General features: G+C 35.1%; 1 protein-coding gene across 3 annotated transcripts in view; it reads right to left on the bottom strand.

Annotated features, from left to right (window-relative positions):
• LOC138708091 (protein unc-80 homolog) overlaps positions 1–21,818 on the bottom strand; it is a 266,651-nt gene that overhangs the window by 37,559 nt on the left and 207,274 nt on the right. For 2 of the 3 annotated variants that reach the window (XR_011334570.1, XM_069838254.1), the window contains exons 20-22: positions 19,973–20,138; positions 13,814–14,008; positions 12,046–12,240 (exon numbers count right to left, since the gene is read on the bottom strand). Coding sequence is in view for 2 of the 3 variants with exons in the window: in XM_069838254.1 (XP_069694355.1) it covers positions 12,046–12,240; positions 13,814–14,008; positions 19,973–20,138 (556 nt within the window). In the remaining variant the exon portion in view is untranslated. The remainder of the gene's footprint in view (positions 1–12,045; positions 12,241–13,813; positions 14,009–19,972; positions 20,139–21,818) is intronic. The other variant, XM_069838256.1, reaches the window with a different exon arrangement.

The raw sequence follows: 21,818 nt of genomic DNA on the forward strand, positions 1-21,818 counted from the left end.
GCAGCTATAATGATGGTAGTGGTAGTGGTGGTAGTAGTAGTAGTAGTAGTAGTAGTAGGAGTAGTAGTAGTAGTAATATTAGTGGTAATTGGTAATGGGGAGCAGAAGCAGTAGTATTAGTGGCAGAGGTAGTAAAGCAGCAGCTATAATGGTGGTAGTGGTAGTGGTAGTGGTAGTGGTGGTAGTAGTAGTAGCAGTAGTAGTAGTAGTAGTATTGGTAATATAGGAGTACAGTGCATTTTGCCAGTCTGTAACAGGGTGCAAGTTGGCTGCTTGCCTGGTCATTGCCCTGGTCGTTGCTGTTGTGTACTGCCACAATCTCTCGGTACCTATTTCTCTGCATTAAAACTTTGGTACATGTAACACATCGTCATTTGGTACTCACCTCCTCACAGTAGCTACTGGAATCGTTGCCCATCTTCTCAATCAATTGTTCACAAGCAACAGTTTCTCTGCACTAATGTAGAGAATTTCACTTTGTACATCTTTTTAAGTTCCATTACCCAGACATAAAATCAGTTGTGAAGTTTGGTGAATGAGGAGGTTACAAATTCCTGCTAATAATTCTGCACCCAATTACTATCCAGCTCAAATCAATAATGTGTACTGTATGGTATATTAAGAGTATGAGCTGTGACCTTATTCTGTTGAAAATATGCTGTGAAACAATCCACATTTGTTAATTCGTCAGAAAATGTCTCTCTTGTACCTTGCCTGTTTCTGCATGAAAGAACGAACGAACCAATAATTCTGTGAGAACTAATGATACAGCACATCCAAATGTTTGTTTCGCACATTCGAACATCATTCACGATTGTTGGCTTTTCTGTTGACCAGCAGCTGTAGGCTACTGGATGATGATGCTACATAGCTGTTCAGTTGAAACCAAGTCTCATCACAAAACAAAATTGATTCAGGATAAATTTCTCCGTTATTTACTATTTTAAGCCTAGAATTACAGACATTGTCCCGCACCGTGGCATAGTGGTTAAAGGCATTCTTTCTAGGACTCGCATTACGGAATGCGTACTGGTTCGAGTCCTCATAGGGGAAGAAATTTCTCATGAAATTTCGGCCAGTGTATGGGACCGGTGCCCACTCAGCTTCGTGATGCACTTGGGGAGCTACAATAGGTAGCGAATCTGGTTGCGAAAGCCAGCTATAACGGCTGGGGGATCATCGTGCTAACCACATGATACCTCCATTCTGGTTGGATGATCGTCCACCTCTGCTTTGGCATGTGGGCGTGAGGCCAGCAGCCGGCTGGTTGGTCTAGACTCTTCACAAGCTGTAGCGCCCCAGATTATTAGAGACATTATCTGCATAATAATCTTGGGACTTATTTCCCGAACTTCAAGAATTTTAGGAATTCAATTTCAACAAATTTGTTCTCTGTTTTGCACATGCTTTAGAAATTTCTGTCCTCTGTGCTACAAAATATGTCAGAGATTTTAGAGGACTACATCACAAGGCAGCTGCTAGTCCATTGAATTTTTCACCAGTAAGCAAACTGAGATTTTGTCTGATTTATTGGTAATTCAAAGAACCTGTTTCGTTAAATTTCAACTAAATTTAGTACTGTATTTCTACAAGAATTCGGGCTATCAGGAAATTTATCTCCAAATTTTTGTCTTCTTTTGCCACACAACTTATTATTTATTATTATTTTTACTTGGTTATTGAACGATGTTCTATCAATTATTGGGCTATTTGATAGTGAAATGGTATTTGGCGAGATGAGGCCAAGGATTACCTGACATTTACCTTACAGTTGGGGAAAACTTTTGAAAAAGCCAACCAGGTGATCAGTCCAAGCAGGAATCAAACCCATGCCAGGTCAGCAGGCAAGCGTGCTACTGCCTGAGCTATGATGGTAGATACAGTATGACTTATTGTTCTTTACACACATACCATACGTGTACATAATATGTTCCCTCAATGAATATTTGTTAACCACTGTCACAAAACAAACGAGATAAATAAACTGCACTCAGTCACAGACGAAATTAGAGCTGAGGTATGTATGCCTGTTGTATATTTCTCAAAACACAGCTGAACACGTGATCCCACCTGCTGAGAGATTATGGCAATGGTCAGAGCAACAACTGGACAAGCAGCTTTCACACAGCTCATCAGACTGGTGAAACACAATGTATAACTAGTACTATTAGTGGTAATATTATTAGTAGTGCTGTAGATAGTACACTGTACATTAAATGAATAGAAATAACAAGAATTTTACACCTCAATAAGTAGAGTTCCTAACATATTTTTAATAAAATGCATATTCCACAGCATTTGCCATGAAAATGCGAATAACTACTCTATCATATTTTATATTTCACTGAAAATGGAAATTTGGAATATGTGATTTTTTGCCCTATTATGTATTACACTGTGAAACATGATCGTGAACAGGTTTTCATTACACAGATTATGAGCAGCCAAAATAATTACACTTAATTTCTTTGCCTATATTACACTAAATATCACCAATGAACACACAAAAAGTGAACCTGCCCTCTAGCTTGATTTCTTGCTGCTGCATTCACCAAAGTTCGGACTATATCTCATTTATCAGCTTCACTCTATTACTAATATGAGCACACTATGCTATGTAAAAAAAATGCCTGCACTATGAATATGAACCAAGAGACCCTTGGGTTCTTATCTTCCAGTGCACCTCATTGCACTGGGCAATACCATTCCTGTAGCATTAATGACATTGCATTACTGCGATCTTTGACAGAGTATGTGACTCTATCTTAGTGTAGTACCAAAAATACATTCTGCATAAGAGGTTAGGCTAGGGACAATCAGCAACCTAGCCACAAATATCATCAATCTCCACATTCACTTGACATTTATGTTAGGTTATGTGCAAATGATAAGAGCCGAAATATAACTAAAGACAATGGTCGATGTCAGTGTTACAAATTTAATCTAAAAAAAAAAAGATAGCTACAAATTTTATTGTTGTTTTTCTTTGTTTTCTGGAGCAGCAACAAACGAGCTTAAAAGTTTGGAGGATTACAATGATTAGTCTTCTACATTCTCTGTCCTATGGATGAGAATAAAAAGATGGCTTAACATTCTTCAAACTGGAAATGAATTCGTCAGGATGAATCATGGAAAACAACCACCTTTGTTATTTGAATCTCTTATGTAATTAATAAAATCATAAATGGATGAAAGGCACATTTATAATGTAAATTTATAATCTTTTTTCGTGTAAATGTGGGAGATTCGTAAACTTTTCTGTCAATACAGGCATTACACTTTCATCTTATAATTACGATAGTTATTTCCGAATTGTTTTCTGCTTTAGTAATTTACTTGATAATGATTTTGTAACTCTTACAACTTTAGATCTGATGCTGTCATGCAAGCATCTTTGCATCATAACTGTTACTAATTGTCCCTATATATAATTTCTTAAATTTATTTTAAGTTGAGCATCTTTCTATATGGCTGTTATCTTATTTTGTACACGTCATAAGAGAGATAATAAAAATATATCATTTTATGCCGTAAATGAAATTTAATGTGAACACGCTAAAAGCAAGCTCTCAAATAACAATCAGTTACCAGTAACAGAACATAAAAATTAATCAGAGGTTGATTTTTTGTAGTGAAAACTGTTTCACTACAGTATTTATACATAAAAAAGCAATGAAATTGGTGTTCTACTTGGAAGATTCTATTGAAAGTAAAAAGAACTGAAAACTTGCGTGCGTGTTCTGCATAATTACTAAAAACTTACCCATACTTGTCAAATTCAGTAGTTCCAAGAGAAAACTTACTTTGTTGCAGGTCATCAGTAACTGAATTATTACAATACAAATATCTCTTTATAGTTCTTCTGTTTGTGTGGAAAAACTAATGTTACTGGCACCTCTAAGGTTAGAGGTTGTATATTAGAGCCAGGGGATTAAAATGAAAGAACTGAGTGTGGAAGCACTATGTATTCTGAAAACTTCATATGGGACAATAGAATAAAAAAAGAAGTTCTGTGATACTAATGAAAATAATGCTCCATTAAACAATAAACAAAGAGAAGGAAAATACAATGTTAAGTATTTTTTCTACAGTTACTTTTAACTAAACTGGGGCGAAATATCATATTCGTAAATGTCTGTTATTTTACGACAAAGAAAAGTTAAATTTATTTTTATTTCTGGAAATATTAGTTTTCGATTTATAAATTATTGGAAGATAAGAACAAATGTTATGTGAAGTATTAATATTCCGTTAGTCCAGTGACAACAACATTACTCTCTAGGCCGAAGATATAGGATTCAATACTGGTGTGGAAATAATAATCTTGGTGGATAAAGGGAGGATTTCTTCACCATTATTCTCAATTTTAGTGGTGCAGAAAGAACATGGGAAAGACTTCAATGAATAGAAGTCATTAAATCCGGGAAGTAAGCATATTGAGAGAGTGAGTACATTACAGGGAAGATGCATTAGTTCAACATACTTAGAGCTGAATCAATATAAATATCACCAATACAGGATCTTACGCCTTTTTCAACATGTATCAAGTTTAATGAAAGCCTTAATTAACTTATTTTACCCCAACACTGATTTAATCGAAATTACATATCTTTCTAGGAAATGGCTTTTACAAATGATGTTTATTTATCCTACTGGGAAATTTATGAACACCCAAGTTTCTAACAATAAAAACTCCAAACTTCCAAAGAATTCATGCACCATAAGGTTTATTGGTGTGAAGAACTGGAATTTTTGGATAACTCATAGCAGACATGCGAAGAATTTAGGTACAGAAATTAAAAATACCAAAATCTGTACTCTGTTTGGAATACCTAAGCACAGATTTAATAACTTGTATCATTTCACAAGTGTCACGTAACTTTGATAAATCATTTTAAATTGACGTATTTTTGTCGGACACAATGCGTTACCGGTAATCCTAAAACTCAGAATAGGTATGCATGCATTTGTGTGCATGCATGTATAATGGACTGAAATTTTCTCTGAGCTTCATTTTTATAAGTATTGAAAGTACATGAACTTTCTGCCTGTTACAGAAAATAATATTGCAAAGAGGTGTAAGAGTATTTACAGCTTTATATAAGCATAAAAGAAAGAGTGTAACTTAAAATTAAGTAAATTTATTTCCGTACCTTGACAGGTGTAAGTATATTGGCAAACCAGAATTTTATTTATCCAGAGAAATTTCACGAAAATAACAAGATGTTTAAAACCTTTTCATACACATGTGAACCTACTGTGTCATGATCCATATATAGTACAAAAATTATCACATTATGCATTATTAAGTATAATTATTATATAAATAAGTTTAAGAAATTTTATGTATATTATGCAGATTTAATTAGTATCAATTATGACGAAAGAATTTAATTTGTATTCGTCAAAAACATGAGCATGCAACACTTCATGCACTGAGATATCTACGCTCACTATTAATTATTTAAAACGAATTTAAGTTTAAAATTACTGCCGTGCATTTACTCGAAACATGCAAGTCCAGGAATACCTATATCAAGTGTGTCATATATTCTAGACGAGGAGTCGATCATTGATAAACATAAGCTATTTTAAGATTTGAAAATAGAACGTCGTCAATTCACTTTATGACACTAAATCTGAGTAGAAATCACACCCAACGTCCTTGGACCAATGTTTTCTGAATTATGATTTTTATAACAAGATGCAGATCATGTGCAGAACCACTAGCATCTACATGGTAACTAATTAATGACGAAGCCAAAGTTATTGTGCAAGCTTGTCTAGAAGCAAAGCAAATGCTCAATCATTAGCATGTAACTTGCGATCTTATTTCTACATGTGCGAAATTAATGGTTTCATATTAGACTGCTACGAAGGAACCTCATTCATGAGGATGAAGAAATGTCTACACCAAATAATTAGATAAACGAAAGAAGATACTCTAGCTCGACTGAAATATTATATCATATAAACTTTCAATAATTTCCAGATACTGCCACTACTATCACTGACAACACATAAATTTTCACTTAAAAATCTGAACTTTTAACAAATGTCACAAAAGACACGTACACTGTATTAAAGTATGAGTAGTATGACTTAATCAGTTCCGGATATGGCATGTTGAGAAAGAAGTAAAGGACGGGGGGGGGGGGAAGAAGAACAAAGACAAAAAGGAAGGAAAGGGGAGAAGAAAAGGATAGTAGAAAAAAAACAGGATGATGGGAGGAGAGGAGAGGAGAGGAGAGGAGAGGGGAAGGGGAAGTGCAATGGAGGAGAGGGAAAGTGACACGAGAACAGGGAAGAGAGTAAAGCATGAGAGATTAGAGGGGAGAGAATGGAGTAGAGAAGAGGAGAGGAGAGGAGAGGAGAGGGGAGGGGAGGGGAGAGGAGAGGAGAGGAGAAGAGAAGAGAAGAGAAGAGAAGACAAGAGAAGAGAAGAGAAGAGGGGAGAGGAGAGGAGAGGAGAGGAGAGGAGAGGAGAGGAGAGGAGAGGAGAGGAGAGGAGAGGAGAGGAGAGGAGAGGAGAGGAGAGGAGAGGAGAGGAGAGGAGAGGAGAGGAGAGGAGAGGAGAAAGGTGTTACGGACATTACGAAATGTAAATGAATAATATTCGAAACTAATTTCTGAAATGTAATGTATTTTAAAATTATGTTTGGAGAAATATTGATTTGGTTTTGAAGTCCTGACTGTGTCTCAAATTGTTTTCTACAAACTGTAAAGTTGCATACTGACTAGGTGTTCATATTTTCTAAACTTTAACTTTGTTTTCAATATAGTGACCACAAAATAATAACCTTCTCTGCCAAATATTCTCCCTATAATTTGTCATATTTGAGCCACAAATCATACAATAATGACCTAAAAGTGAAATGGATTTTTTAATTGTGATTTCTTATTTATACGATTTCTTGTTTACAGATTACTGATAAATGTACATAATTTGTGACTTTCTGTAACTTATGCATATTAAAAAAAAAAGTGATGTCAGTTGATTTTTTGGAATTATACTGTCCTCTTAAAAACCTGTCAAATTCAATAACAAAATAATTATTTGGGAATATTTTACATTCTCGATGCCAGAGTTTTTGTGCTGCATCACTGCAGTTATTACTTTAAGAAATAGGAATAGTACAGATATGTATCCATAAAGACGTTTTTGCAAATATTTATTTTCTGAGAGGAAAACTAAAAAATGTGACATTCATTTTTCTTCCAAATGAAACAAATGCTACTCATGTAGATAAATAAGCTTTACTTTAATCACTTAATGCAACGGTTATTCAGTATAATTAAGAAGATGTGATAGTTATGAATGGACTTTTAATATAGAATCCCAGAATTTCCTTTTAGCTAAACTAAGAAAATCTACAAAATTCTCGAAAGTGATAGTCAGCCAATCTCTGGGATTATCCAGTATTTAATGCATGCTAGAACCATTACCCAACCATGCATGTGCAATTTGCTAATAAAGAAGGTATAAACTAGATACGGTATTTCTTCTTACAATTCAGGACATCACTATATGACAAACTATAGACTTATGTGGACGTGATGTAAGATAGATGTATACAAACTCACTATTCTCCAAAGAAGTGTGTTGAATTCGAGGGGATAAAGCTTAGCTCCTTTGCATTTTGGACATCAAGGACTCGTATATATAGCAACATTGATTTATTGTAATTTATAGTTAAATCAATGCTAATTACAAAGTCAGATTCAACAAAACTTCATTTGGAAATCAAACACTTTTCCGAATATCTACTTGGAAAACAGGAAGAAATATATTTCAGGTAAAAAGAGACAATTGTCTACAGTTGGAGACGTTTTCAAGCACTTGTTACCATCACGTCTTCTGTGTGTAGGAAAGCTCATGATAACAATTTTCAATATGAAGAAAACTGATGAAATGAAATGAATGAAGATCCAGAATATTTTCAGGACATAACCTCAATGTCAACTTCAATGTTGTTATTAGTTAGGAGTGGTAGTGGTAGTGGTAGTGGTAGTGGTAGTAGTAGTAGTAGTAGTGGTAGTAGTAGTAGTAGTAGTAGAAGTGGTACTGGTGGAGGTAATTTTACAAGTACCGGTAGTCAATAGTGGCACTAACAGTAGTAGTAATAGCTATGGTTAAGTAGTGAATAATGGCAGTAGTAATAGTAATGCTAGTGGTTGTAGTTGTACAAATAGTCAATAGGGCAGAGTAGCAGTAGTAGTAGTAGTAGTAGTAGTAGTAGTAGTAGTAGTAGTAGTAGAAATATTGCACAATGATAGTAGGTATGATATTAGCAATGAAAAATATTGAATAATGGTAGCAGTAGTAGTAGTATTAGTAGTAGTTATGAAGAATGGCAGTAGTAGTAAGAGTAGATAGTGAAAGTTGTAGAAATAGTAAAGTAGCAGCAGCAACAGTAGCAGCAGCAGCAGTTGTTGTTTTTAGTGGATATTTTACGATGCTGTATCAACATCTCAGGTTATTTAGCATCTGAAAGAAATGAAGGTGATAATATCGGTGAAATGAATCCAGGGTTCAGCACCGATAGTCACCCAGCATTTCCTCGTATTGGGTTGAGGGAAAACTCTGAGAAAAACCTCAACCAGGTAACTTGCTCCAACCAGGATTCGAACCTGGGCCACCTGGTTTCACGATCAGACGCACAAACCGTTACTCCACAGGTGTGGACAGTAGTAGTAGTAGTAGTAGTAGTAGTAGTAGTAGTAGTAGTAGTAGTAGTAGTAGTAGTAGTAGTAGTAGTAGTAGTAGTGGTGGTAGTAGTATGAATATTGTACTTGTGGGCACATTGTAACATACCAAATTTCTAAAAGCAGAATGCTTAATCAGTCCCTTCTGCTTGCTCTGAGGAGCAACAAACAAGTATTTATTGCATACAACAAATGAAAGCACACTGACTTTTAGTCCTTTAGCATTGCAATGCTAATGCTACATTGTTCGAGTTTTGGAAGATAGGCTCGAATTTCTGAGTGCGATTCCCATTAGTGATGAAGTACTTTTAAGTGAATTTATCGTTCTCTTTTCTTAATTTTGTAAAAAGTAGACCTATGTATATTGTAAATTGTTTCTTAAAATCAGAAACTCCAATAACAGACACAACGATTTATTCTTAAATCCTTTCATACATTTTGCTCTGTTCAAGTTTCTTTTAAATTGTTGCAACAATTGCACGAACAGTTTAATCATATAATTTAAAGGGAAAGAAACAAGTGACCCTAACCTTCGCAATATTCAACAAAACTTATCGTCTTTTTTCTTGAAAATTACCCTAGTAAATCGACATAGGAAACAAGTCGCTCTTCATACTATGAGACAGCTACAGACAGGATCTCTGATGTTTTTGCCTTGGTATAATTTCTATGCATTTATGCATTATTTGTTATGGTTTAATCATATGTTTCAAAAGAAGATTACCTCTAACTTTTAACTCTAATAAATCAACGTATCTTATTGCATAAGAAAAATTTGTTGTTAATGTGAAAGGATCTCTTTTCATGTAATAAGGAATGCACAGTTAGATGAACTATGTCATGAAGTTTTCATCTAAGAAGGTTATTACCATTATCAGCTTCTTTCAATACTTTCTTTCTTCTATCTTACGAATTGATATTCTAAAAGTAAGTAAAAAATAAGTTTTCCATTTGTACTTGGAATTCGTTACAATGAGATAAAAATGTATTTAAGTGAAGAATGATAGTGCACGCACATGTTAAGCCTTGCCTTTATTGGTTTGTGTTTAGCAAAAATATGTTAATAGTTAAGTAAAGCTAAATATATACCCTCAATATTTCGTTGCTGAACAAGTTAATTGTATGAATTTAAAACAATTACTTTAAATTTGTTAAGGAACTGAATTTATCATTGGAAGCTAATTTGATTTGAGGAGATCGCCATTTTGTGTATTTGATTTCAAACAAAAAGCCATTTATATTTCCACAAAAATTATTTCTTTATGTGTATCCTTACTAGATAAATTGACTCATATTTACTATGAATAATAATTATTCGACATTTCAGTAGAGATCACTGTCCACAGACAGACAGACAGCATATTACTAGCTAAAACCACTGTTCTGGTATGAGGTACGGTACATATATGAACAAGTGACGAAGAATTTATTTGATACCTCAACTTCACAAATATTTTTCACTTCGGATATTCATAATTCAGGTTGCTGAATATTGAGTATACATTGCATGATACGTATTATTTAATTTTAGTATGTATGAAAATACTAAATAGATTATCTTACATTCATTATTTCATTAAGTAATTTATTTTTTTAAACCATTACTTTATAGTGCTTTGCAGTTCCTTTAAACTGCTTTGCTCCATCTGTGATGAATTGAAAGAGGCACTGCTTCCCTTCTTGAGCAATGCACTCGCGCAATTTCTGGGGAAAAGACTGTTCAGGAGAATGTGATATAAGAAAAGATCGTCAAAACGTGTCCACGAATATAGTAGTATTAATGGTATTAGTAGTAGTAGCTGTAGTAGTCTAAGTACACCAGTCCCTGGATAAATCACCATGATGCAGATTCGGATATACTGCAGGTTTTTCTCAACGGGATTTTTTAGCTTACAAGTGGGATAAAAAACGAAACAGAGTGGTAAATATCGCCATATCGTCAGAATTCATTAGTGTATGTGTTCTGAGTCTATTTGGAGAAGGATAATTGAATTAGAGAAAAATTGTAGACATTTGTTGTACTGTGATTGTCTTGCAATGTCCCCAAAATCCCGTGGTGTGGCTGGGGAGCAGTGTACTAGTAACAGAAATTAGTAGCAGTAATTGCAATAGTAATTCAGTAGTATAATTTGACTGTACATGTTGAAATGAATCTGTTATCTAGAAATAGATATGTATCCATACGGAATTGTTTCAGATAACAAAGAATATTTATTAAATATACATTGTTCCACTAGTACATGTGATTGGAAATAAAATTCGAAACCTTCTGTGAACAAGACAATGAATATGAAAGTAAACAAATCAAAATATCACATGACTAATCTTGTATTATGTGTTCAAACTAGCATTCTACATATGATAATGATGATTATGGTAGTTATTTATCAATTTCTTATCCACAGAAAAACGAACAATAAGTGACAATTTGTGACTGTAACTACACATTTTCTTATGAATTCCAAATGTCACATAAGAGATTTTTTAAAATAATTTTCCTTTTCGTCATTATATGAATATTTAGAGCATTAAATGTAATCTGCACCCATTGGCGTATTTCCATATGTATAACAGTATATTTGTTATGTGAATCTTGATATTCTCAAAGGAAAGTTACATTATTCTGATGAGGATTATGAAAACTGAGAAACTGAAATATAATGACTTAAATATCAACTCTGTGGGTTACAACAACCATTACAATATATTCAACACATGGAACTTCTGAATGGAAATAATGAAAAACTCTTCTCTATCACATTTGCCACTTTGTTGACCGTCAAAGAAGCAACAAAATAAGACATCAAAGTACATGGTAGAAATACCAACTGTAATTTGCTTTGCGTCTACTAAATTAAAATCATTTTTTTAGGAGTACATTTTGGTATTTCTCATACAGAGGTATGAGAAACATGAGGAATACCACTCACACTCGCAGATACTTCGAATGGTCACTAAAATTATTTTAAACATTTCCTTCATATTGCTTGTAGATCAGGCATATAAATTTTAAATGACAGGGAAAGTCACACATGTGCAGAAAACGCGATATAAAGTGTGCTTGAAAAACTCATTATAAATGTGCAAAACTGGACATGTTGAGCATATGCAAATCGACATGGAAATTTATGTAATAGGCACTATGATTTTCTCCGACCTTTATAACATATAAAAGCAGACAAATTTATTTATTATATTTATATATAAAATTTCCACTTGCAGATGCTTTAGATTGGTGGTTTTAAAAGTATCATAAGGGAGACTAATCAGACTAGACTACTACGTTTAGCTAAGCTATGACAGGCTTGCATACTGACTACTTCCGTCTGGCAATGGTACCTGTTAATGGCAATTTGGGTGCCACCAGCGCATTTGCTGGGGTAGAGGTCTGGGTGGTTTCCCCCGCCCCAGCCCCACCTTCCCCAGAGGCACGAGTGGCGAAAGTCACACTCGACACTGATTCAGCAGCGGCCATAACACACGCGAGTTTTGCAGCGACACTCCAGCGATTCCGGGCTTGCGTTACAGGAAGAACTAGGTTGGGAGAACAACCAGATATCCTGTACCTCTCATGTTATGCAGGTTAAATACAGTCATATTATACATATTAAATTCAATCTTTCATACCTCGGGCATGATATATGGAAAACAAAGGTTTACGGGAAAAAGGGTGATGAGAGTATTTTATAAATTTCTTTATAATAATTAATAATAATTCCATGTTACTTTCTGAAAAACAAAATTAAGGCACATTTTATAAAAGGGAAAGAACAACATGCGAAAAAAATTTGAAAGTTTACGTACTTGGTTGAGAACCAAAGACCAACTTCACTTCATATGCAAATCCTCAACTATTCAGAAGAAGATTATTAATTATATTAACATTAAGAAATAGATTAACTAAGCAGTTTTAATTATTAGTAAAGAAAAATAAAGCGTCTACAGAGTTAATATATTATATTAAAATCAATAGTAATGTTATTTTTGTCCATAACCTGGGAATATGTATATATTTATGTTAGAAAATTCTTACTTATTTATAGTATATTCACTCATACTTGCAGTCATCTATTTGTTCACTCATTCATCCATTCACTTCACTACGAACTACGACAGCTTTGATATTGTTTCATGATGTCCACAGTGCAAATTTTGTGGCAGCTTCAACAACTCTTTTCATATCATATTATTGAAAATTCTCTTTCTTGACCTTTGCTGCACATTATCAAAAAATGAAAAAGATACAGAAGAGTTCAATTACTGGTGATGATGATAGTGAAATTTGAAGGGCGCATCAGCATCAATGGCTATTTGCACCCGTGCCTATAGTTTTTCTTTTTGGTATGGTGAAATTAAATTGTTATTGCATAACTAAAATTCACACTGACTAAAAACGTTGACACATTAAAACACACTAATATTGGGCGAACAAGTTGACTCCTGATATAAAATAACATTAAAACGAACACGTCCCAACGTAATGTGAGACAATCATAAAATAATAAAACAAACACTGCCACAAGAAATTCAATTACTGGTATTTAATCTCCTATGTGATATCTTAATTTGTTACGGATGTCACCACTTTTGGAATAGATGCGAAAGATGGAAAGTTAAGGTCAATTGTGAATTCAACGGTTTCATTAAAAATTAATATTACATTATTATTACTGTTACTTGAGTCACGTTCTAAACAGATATTTATAAAAATATGTAAACCTAACCGATTTTAAGATGAGAAAGAAAACTGAAAAATTGGTGTCATTCTTAAGCACAGAAAGAGGAACCAAAATTACCTCTCATTAAATGGCGAGTTCTGCAACAATTTCATAATAATCATCATCATTATCAACTACAACGGAAGATTGTTTCAGACTATTTAGTCCTGTTCTATAAAACTATATGTAGACTATATTCCTGTTCCCTCCACCTCATTTTGAGTCACCCACAGTCTGTATGGTTTACAATGAAGACCAATATTAAGTAGTGGTTCATCAACAATGTAATCAACAAAATATGCTGGTATGTTAAGGTGATAAATTTCATCCTTCGAGTCCAAGAAAGACAGTTACTTTGAAGTGAATGCAATCTGTGATGCTTGACTCACCTCGATGGGGCATGGGCTGCCCAGATGACGTTGTGTCAGGCTTGGAGGTGGGGTCCTTGCCAGCGCCATGGTCTCCTGTAAGCAAATCAATCAGTGACGGACGATGCTGGCGCTGGTGCTGACCTTCTGCACCGTGGTGCTGTCCTTGCTGTGTATCTGACACAATTGTCATCTTCTTTGTGTCCCTTTGTTCATCTACACAGAGAAAGAAAAACATAACCTGGGGCCTATTTCACGATAGTACAAATTACCAATGTACAAATTTACAGGAAATAGATTCTGTAACTACAAATTACAGTAAAATGTGTTTCACAAATCTTTCGAAAATATTCCTGTAATTGTAACAGTGATTTATGAAATGTAGGCCAAGAGTGATTTTATATAACTGGCTTTGGTTTACATAATATACGTCATCCATTTTCCAAAGGTCATTTTTGAATAATTAGCGATGAATGCAAAACAGGAATAGAATGTCAACTACAACACTATAACTAAATATGATGTACGTGCCTAGTAATAAGAATAGATATAGATATTTTGTAAGTCACTTATACAGTTCCTATTGCCTTCAAATCTATTAGTGTATTAATATGTAACGTAGACTGATCTTTTGATATGCCTATATATATATATTACAATGAGAAGAGTTCAACCAGCACCGTGGATCATGTCCCGGCATGGCTCAGTTGGAAAGAGTGCTCAGCGCTCAGAGTGCCGGAACGAATTTTTCTCGAATTAAAGATGATAATACACATTGACTACTTCATAGTAGTCGTGATAATATTCACTGAGGATGGCGAGACCTCATATAATGAATATGTGATATATATATATATATATATATATCTTTATACTTTGACGTACGCTCTATATATATGGTAACTGATCCACAGCACGAACTGTACATGCAATACCTGTATCATTTAGTAATAGTTCAAGTTTCTCATGACTCATCTTGAATCTCTGATTAAAGTCCACTGAACTTTCAAATTGAACATTAATTTTTTCTCGAAATATTCTTGTAGAACAATAATAAAATAAAACATACCACAGAATCTAAAATAACTTCCAATTCAGCTATTTACCTACATCAAGAGTAAGGTAAGAATTTGTTATAAAATTATAAATTTGTAACATACACTACAATTTGCAAAATTGTAAAGAAATAATTGAATTTGTGGTATCATGGCCTGGAACCTATTATTTTCTACACCAATTACAAATTTACAAGAATACCTTTATGAAACACAAAAAATGTTTAATTTGTAAATTTGAAACTTTTCTCTCCTGTAATTTGTACTTTCGTGAAACAAGGCCGTGGTTGCTTATATTTTACACCGTAAAAAAAGATCTGAAACTTGTATGCTGTTCAGTAAAGAAAACCTCCTTCAACATATTCAACATAACCTGAATCACGCAAGTGAAGTGGGTAGGCATTAGATACACACACATTTTCAGCACACTGTAGCACATGTAGTGTTAAAATCAGGACACAACACAAATTTGTTCATTCTAGGTTGGTAAAATTACAGATATTTGAAGGGGTGAGAATGATATAGTATTAAGTCACACAAACAAAATTTTACAGTAGAGCATATGGAAGGTTTAGATTCCAATGTTATTAGGTGTGGTATCATACTCACGTAATTTGTTGAGTAATTTTTATAATATTTTATTGGTAGCTTCCTCATATGTATAAGAAATGAGTTCGCACAAAAAAATATTTTTAATCTTCATCTTACGATGTTTGGTGACGTATACACGTCCGTTGATGTGACGTGTATACGTCACCAAACATCGTAAGATGAAGATCACATTTGTAAAGTTTCTTTCAACCCATAAGCAGTGCTGACTAGATCAGATGCTATGGACAGTACTCTATAACAGAGTCGCCAGTATGAAAGGATAATTCCAAGCCTTTGGCGTGAGATGAACTCGATAGCTCAGTGGTAGAGCGCCTGACCGGAGAACAGGAAGTCGCAGGTTTGATTCCCGCTCGAGGTTGTGAAATTTTTCTTTCATACCATGGCATGATTGTGACTATAATAGTATTTAAATTCAAAATATTTTTGTTAAAAGTGTGGCTTTGGGCTATCTCATTCTTAACCCTTAATTTTACATGACTTTCACAGTATATTGACAAAAGAAAAAAGTAAAAGGATTTAATTATGTACCTAATGGTTATTGCAGCATTTTCCAAACATATTCAGAAACAATCTTATTGTATTGTACTGTAATGTATTTGGGAGGGGGCACTAGCACACAATGCTGTAACCTAGAAGATATATAGGCTTACATTCGAGCTAGGTGCATTTTCAATCCACACTGGCTGACTACACTAAGGTTTGCTGCATACCCAGGTTTCGAGCAGGCAACCCCACTCGTCCATAGACCAGCCTCCCTTAGTGTATTCTCAGCAAACTTCCGGGGAATACTATGGAATTAAAAATGGAATGGAAATTGGATGAAATTACGTTGATGTCTAATGCGGGGAAAAAGGAGAACTCCAAGAAGAAACCCAACTGCGACTCTGTCCGCCAGGTATGTCACTATCGATTCTTGAAATGAAAAATACCAGGTCTGACTGGGACTGGAACCCAGACCAACTGAGTGACAGGCTGAGGTCTGACCTCTGAGCCACCAGAAGGGAGATAAAGTTACAAAAATTGTTTTATTTTCTGATCCATTTGGTTCACTAATTTTTATTTGAATACCTTCTCTAAATACAGGGTTACTATTAGACATGTTTTATAACGTTGTTTTTTAACTAGAATCAGCACTTACTTAAGTCACATTTTTGGCGCCTTCTTTTATAAATTACATATCAGAGGTTACAAGAACACATGCTTTTTTTGGCCATCTATTATAAAATCACGCAACATGTACATACAGAATGAAAACAAACAGTGGTGGTGCGTCCTATGTGCTCAATGGTTCAGAGAACCCCCAGGAAAATCAAGGAAAAAAATTTCATTGTTTAAATAAGTTTATTTATAATTTACACTATCATTCTTTGTTTCTTGCTCATCTTTAGTAAGTTTACTTGCGGCTCTGATGTATTTTTGTTGTATGAAAACCTATGAACCGCAGAGATCACACACATATACGAATACATGCTTACGAGAACCTCCAAGGTTCAATTTCTCCTCTGAACCTCACCGAGTTAGCTTCTGGACTTGCGTGCAGGGCAAGAGGCAAGGGGAAATGCTGCATAGCAAACAGGTGATTGCGCTAGTGATTGGACCAGCACAACTGTAGTCGCGTGATAGTGAGACAGCCGACACACAAAAGACTTCATGATGCAAACCGGAAGTTAGCTCCAATCAGTAGCTCAGATCATGTTTTTAGCCCATGTACGTGTGTGTTATTAATTGTTGCATTTATTAATGCTTCCTTACAATCCTTTAAATGTCCAGTTAGTATTTCTTGGTGTTTTAGTCTTAATATAGTCATCTGTGAGTGTGAGCAGTGTTCATTTCCAAAGAAAATGAATAGTGTTCAATATCGTTTACAAACAAATTTTTCAGTTCTAATCTTGGAAGATAAGTGTAAAATAAAGAAGCTGGAAGGTCGTTACCTCAACTCGATTTAAAGCAAGCACAAACAAGCCGAGGTAAGACTTTTGCAGGGCTTTCAATGTAAAAAAATATGAAAGAAACAGCTGGATTTGCGGTTGTGAATCTACAAATAAATTATTTTGTTTCCCGTGCCTGCTATTTATTAAGGGTAAAGATACGAGCTGGACATGCACTGGTGTGTCAGATTTAAGCCATTTGACACAAAAAATTAAGAAGCATGAGGAATCTATTGCTCATAAGAATGCTTGCCTAGATTTATCAGTCCGTGGAAGAACAGAAATTAGGCAACAGCTTAGCTCAGCTTTCAGGCAGAATATTGAAAGACAGAATAATAACGTAAGGAAAATTCGCTATATTCTTTCAAAGATAATTCATCATCATCATCATCATCATCATCATCATCAGGCTCATTTTAAGGCAATGTATCTACTTTAAAGAAATGTAGTATTTCTTTAATTTTTCAGAAATGAGATATTGTTTAAATCGTTGGAAAACTATGTAATATCATAAAAGTAGTGAACCCTTTGTCATTTTAGGCACGAATTGCCACTGGCTAATAATGAAGCTAAGTGCAAAAGTATTTCTCAGTTAAGATTGTGTTTGATGATGCTACTTTTTTGCTCATTATGAAAAAGACAGGCTTATATATGACTAAGATACGTATATTTAGAAATGATTACATTTAATTATGAGGGTTGTTAGAGAATTTCTTGGAATCACCAACAGTGGTCACTGCTAGCGTAACCCGGTTCTTGCATAATGATTAGTCATCCTTCATAAGTAAACACGTGGTGTATCAGTACTCTGGGTAGAGAGTTGTGGTGCGGATGCCTCTCTATTGTTGTTCCTGTGTAGTGATTTGTGAAGATGGAGAAAACCGAGATTCGAGCAGTGATAAAGTACTTCGTAAAGGAAGGTATGAAAGCAAATGGAATTCAAACCGATTTTCAGAACACACTGGAGGATTCTGCTCCTTCATATTCAACTGTTGCCAGGTGGACCAACGAGTTTAAATTTGGTCGGGAGAGCTTAGAAGATGATCTGCATAATGGTCGGCCAAGATGTGTCACTACCCCAGAAATTATTGCAAAAGTGCATGAAATGGTCTTGGAGGATCGCCGACTGAAAGTGCGAGAAACTGCTGAAGCTGTAGGGATGTCATCTGAATGAGCATATCACATTTTAACCGAGGAATTGGGTATGAAAAAATTATCTGCTAGATGGGTGCTACAACTGTTAACACAGGATCAAAAACGCATCAAAGTGTAAATATCTGAACAATGTTTGGCCCGTTTTCAGAAAAACCAACAAGATTTTTTGCGCCAGTTTGTGACCACAGATGAGACATGGGTCCACTACTATACCCCAGAGACAAAACAACAGTCAAAACAGTGAAAACATGTTGATTCTGCACCGCCAAGAAAGCAAAGGCAATACAGTTGGCTGGAAAGATCATGGCATCAGTTTTCTGGGATGCAAAAGGGATTCTGTTGATAGATTATCTTTCCACTGGTCAAACAATTATGGGACAATACTATGCTAACCTCCTGGACCAACTACAGAAAAAGATACGCGAAAATAAGGCCAGGTTTAGCAAGGAAGAAAGTCCTGTTCTATCAAGACAATGTATGCCCGCACACATGTGTTGTTGCCATGGCAAAAATACATGAACTGAGGTTCGAATTGTTGCCATACCCGCCTTATTCGTCTGATATGGCTCCACCAGACTTCCATCTCTTCTCTAAGCTCAAAATTTTCTTTACTGGACGGAGTTTCTCTTTGAACGAAGAACTGATAGCTGGAGTTGACGAGTATTTTGCAGGTCTGGAGGAATCTAATTTTCGAGATGGAATAAAGGCATTGGAACATCAATGGACCAAGTGCATTAGTGTACAGGGAGATTACATTGAAAAAAAAGAGATACCGGTACATTGTTATTTTTTATTTCATTCCGAGAACTTTTCAAATTACCCTCGTATATGTAATATAAATCATCAGAGAAGTTTATTCTCTTAGAGAATAAATAATTATATGTAAACAAACAAAAACAAATAAAAGTGAATGAATGAATGAATGAATGAATAAATAAATAAGTAAGTAAATAAATAAATAAATAAATAAATAAATATTGGAATGTAAAAATATTTCAAATCATTCACATGCAAAACTCAAATTTACTGCAATCCGGAAAACTAAATATAACTTACATTCTCAATAAACTCCAGGATGATTTCATGGCAGAATACTGCCTCTGAAGGAACATTATGTAATATACAGAAGATTTAAAACAATACAGCGAGATATTTCGAAGAATTGGACACATGTAGAAATTCTATCTTCACAAATTCCATTTGGCAAAACTTGTTGAACTGAAACTGAGCCTCGCTCTCATACAAACGCATACCATACACAGGAAATCCTCAGAATGAAACTGAAAAAATGGATCAACTTCACCACAGAATCTGATTTCACCAAAAAGTACATTCTGGACAAATGCAGCAGAAATATATAGGGTGATGCTGTGAAATGTTTTGTGTATTTGGAAACAGAAACAAATAGTAGCAAGAAGCAAAGCACTAACCATATTTGTGGTCTTCTAATTCTTCCTTGAGCTCCTTCATCTCGTGGGCTAGATCCATGAGTAGCATACCCTTGCATTTCACGATGGGCAGATTGAAGCCTTTGAGTTTCTCTCGTATCACGAACTGTAGATGGCGTTCATGGTCTGTGACAGGAGGCTGGCAGAGCTGTGAAAATGTCAACTATTCTTTTTCAGTTCAAAACAATAACAGTTAATTAAAGTAAAATAGGTGAAACTGTAGGCCTACACTCACAATGTACCATTATTTACTATCCTATACTTTGTTATTATATAGTGAGGCCCAGGAAATGTACTTGATGTGCCTGTTGGTTGACTAGTGGCGCCTTAGTACGTTAAAATTTATGTATTATGTTATATTAATACATTTGGTAAGTTCTCAAAATCCCATTTTCTTGACTAACCACTAAAATTGCCAATTCAACCATTCCCACGAGTTTGTCTCCCTTGTGTATATGGCTGATGAATCCCCTAAAGCTTAGCTTATTTCATCATTCCTGACTGGTGTTTATGTTATTCTTCAGGTATCAGCCTTTTTGTGTACGTGCAGAGAAAGAGAAAGAGGGAGGAAAAGATGCAGGGGAGAGGGTAGGAGGAGGGGGAGGGGTGAGGGAGATGGAGTTTAGTAGTAAGTTATTTTACGACGCTTCCCTATCAACTTCTAAGGTTATTTAGCATCTGAATGAGATGAAGGTGATAATGCCGGTGAAATGAGTCTGGGTCCAGCACCAAAAGTTACCCAGCATTTGCTCATATTGGGTTGAGGGAAAACCCCAGAAAAAACCTCAACCAGGTAACTTGCCCCGACTGGGAATCGAACCTGGTCCACCTAGTTTCGTGGCCAGACGCGCTGACCGTTACTCCACAGTGTGGACAGGGAGATGGAGATGAGAGGAGGAGTGGTTAGGGGAGAGGGGTATCGAAGGGGAGGGGGGGGGGAGAGAGAGAGAAATCATCAGGTGAAAGCTGCATGGTTGGTGAATAACCATCCCTGAAATTAGCTCTGCCAGTCTGTATTCTGCCTTGAGAAACACTCAGTGACTCAGAAAAACATAAGTGCAGTTTATTAAATTTTGTTGCGTTTTGCAATGATTATAGTTATATTCACTGCGTGAACAAGAATATGTACACATTTTGAAATCAGTTTTAATCCAGCAAAGCACTGTGAGATTGCAGATACAAGCAGAAGTGATAGTGGGGTTGTCCTGCTACTGGTTGGCTAACAGAAACACCGAGCACATTAGCTAGAACTCACTGTACTAAATATTCTGTTATGCATGAAATCAATTTGAAATTTTCATAAAAATACATCTTTCAGCATTACTGAAATCGAAGAAAAAGCTTTCTAACATAATGCCTGTCTGTTTTTTCTACTATAGAACAAAAGTTTGTTCATGTCAGTATTTAAAAATCAATTTATCTGGGAATGATCAAGATTAAACATCACTTTTATTAAGAATTAACTAATCTTATGACTAACATAAAATGATGACGATGAAATTCTCTGCATAGCTTCCTTTAAGAAAGTATAGCTGTGGGGTCATAGATTAGTGACATGTAAAAGAAGCCTAATCTAACAGAGGGCTTCAGGTAAAATTTCTCAGCTACTTCTCACCCGCGTTAAATTTTGATGCTGGGTAACCTCTGCAGTTGAAAGCAATGTTAAATAAAATACTGTATTACTACTAAACCACAATGGCGAATTCAGTTAATCAGACACTATCCTAACAATCTTAACACAATTATTTTGTTGATCATCATTACACAGCACATATTTTCATGGACAACACTGAGGAGAGAACCCAGTACTTTAGAATATAGATAAGCA

This window comes from Periplaneta americana, chromosome 10, assembly GCF_040183065.1.
Source record: "Periplaneta americana isolate PAMFEO1 chromosome 10, P.americana_PAMFEO1_priV1, whole genome shotgun sequence".
Classification (NCBI taxonomy): Eukaryota; Metazoa; Arthropoda; class Insecta; order Blattodea; family Blattidae; genus Periplaneta; species Periplaneta americana.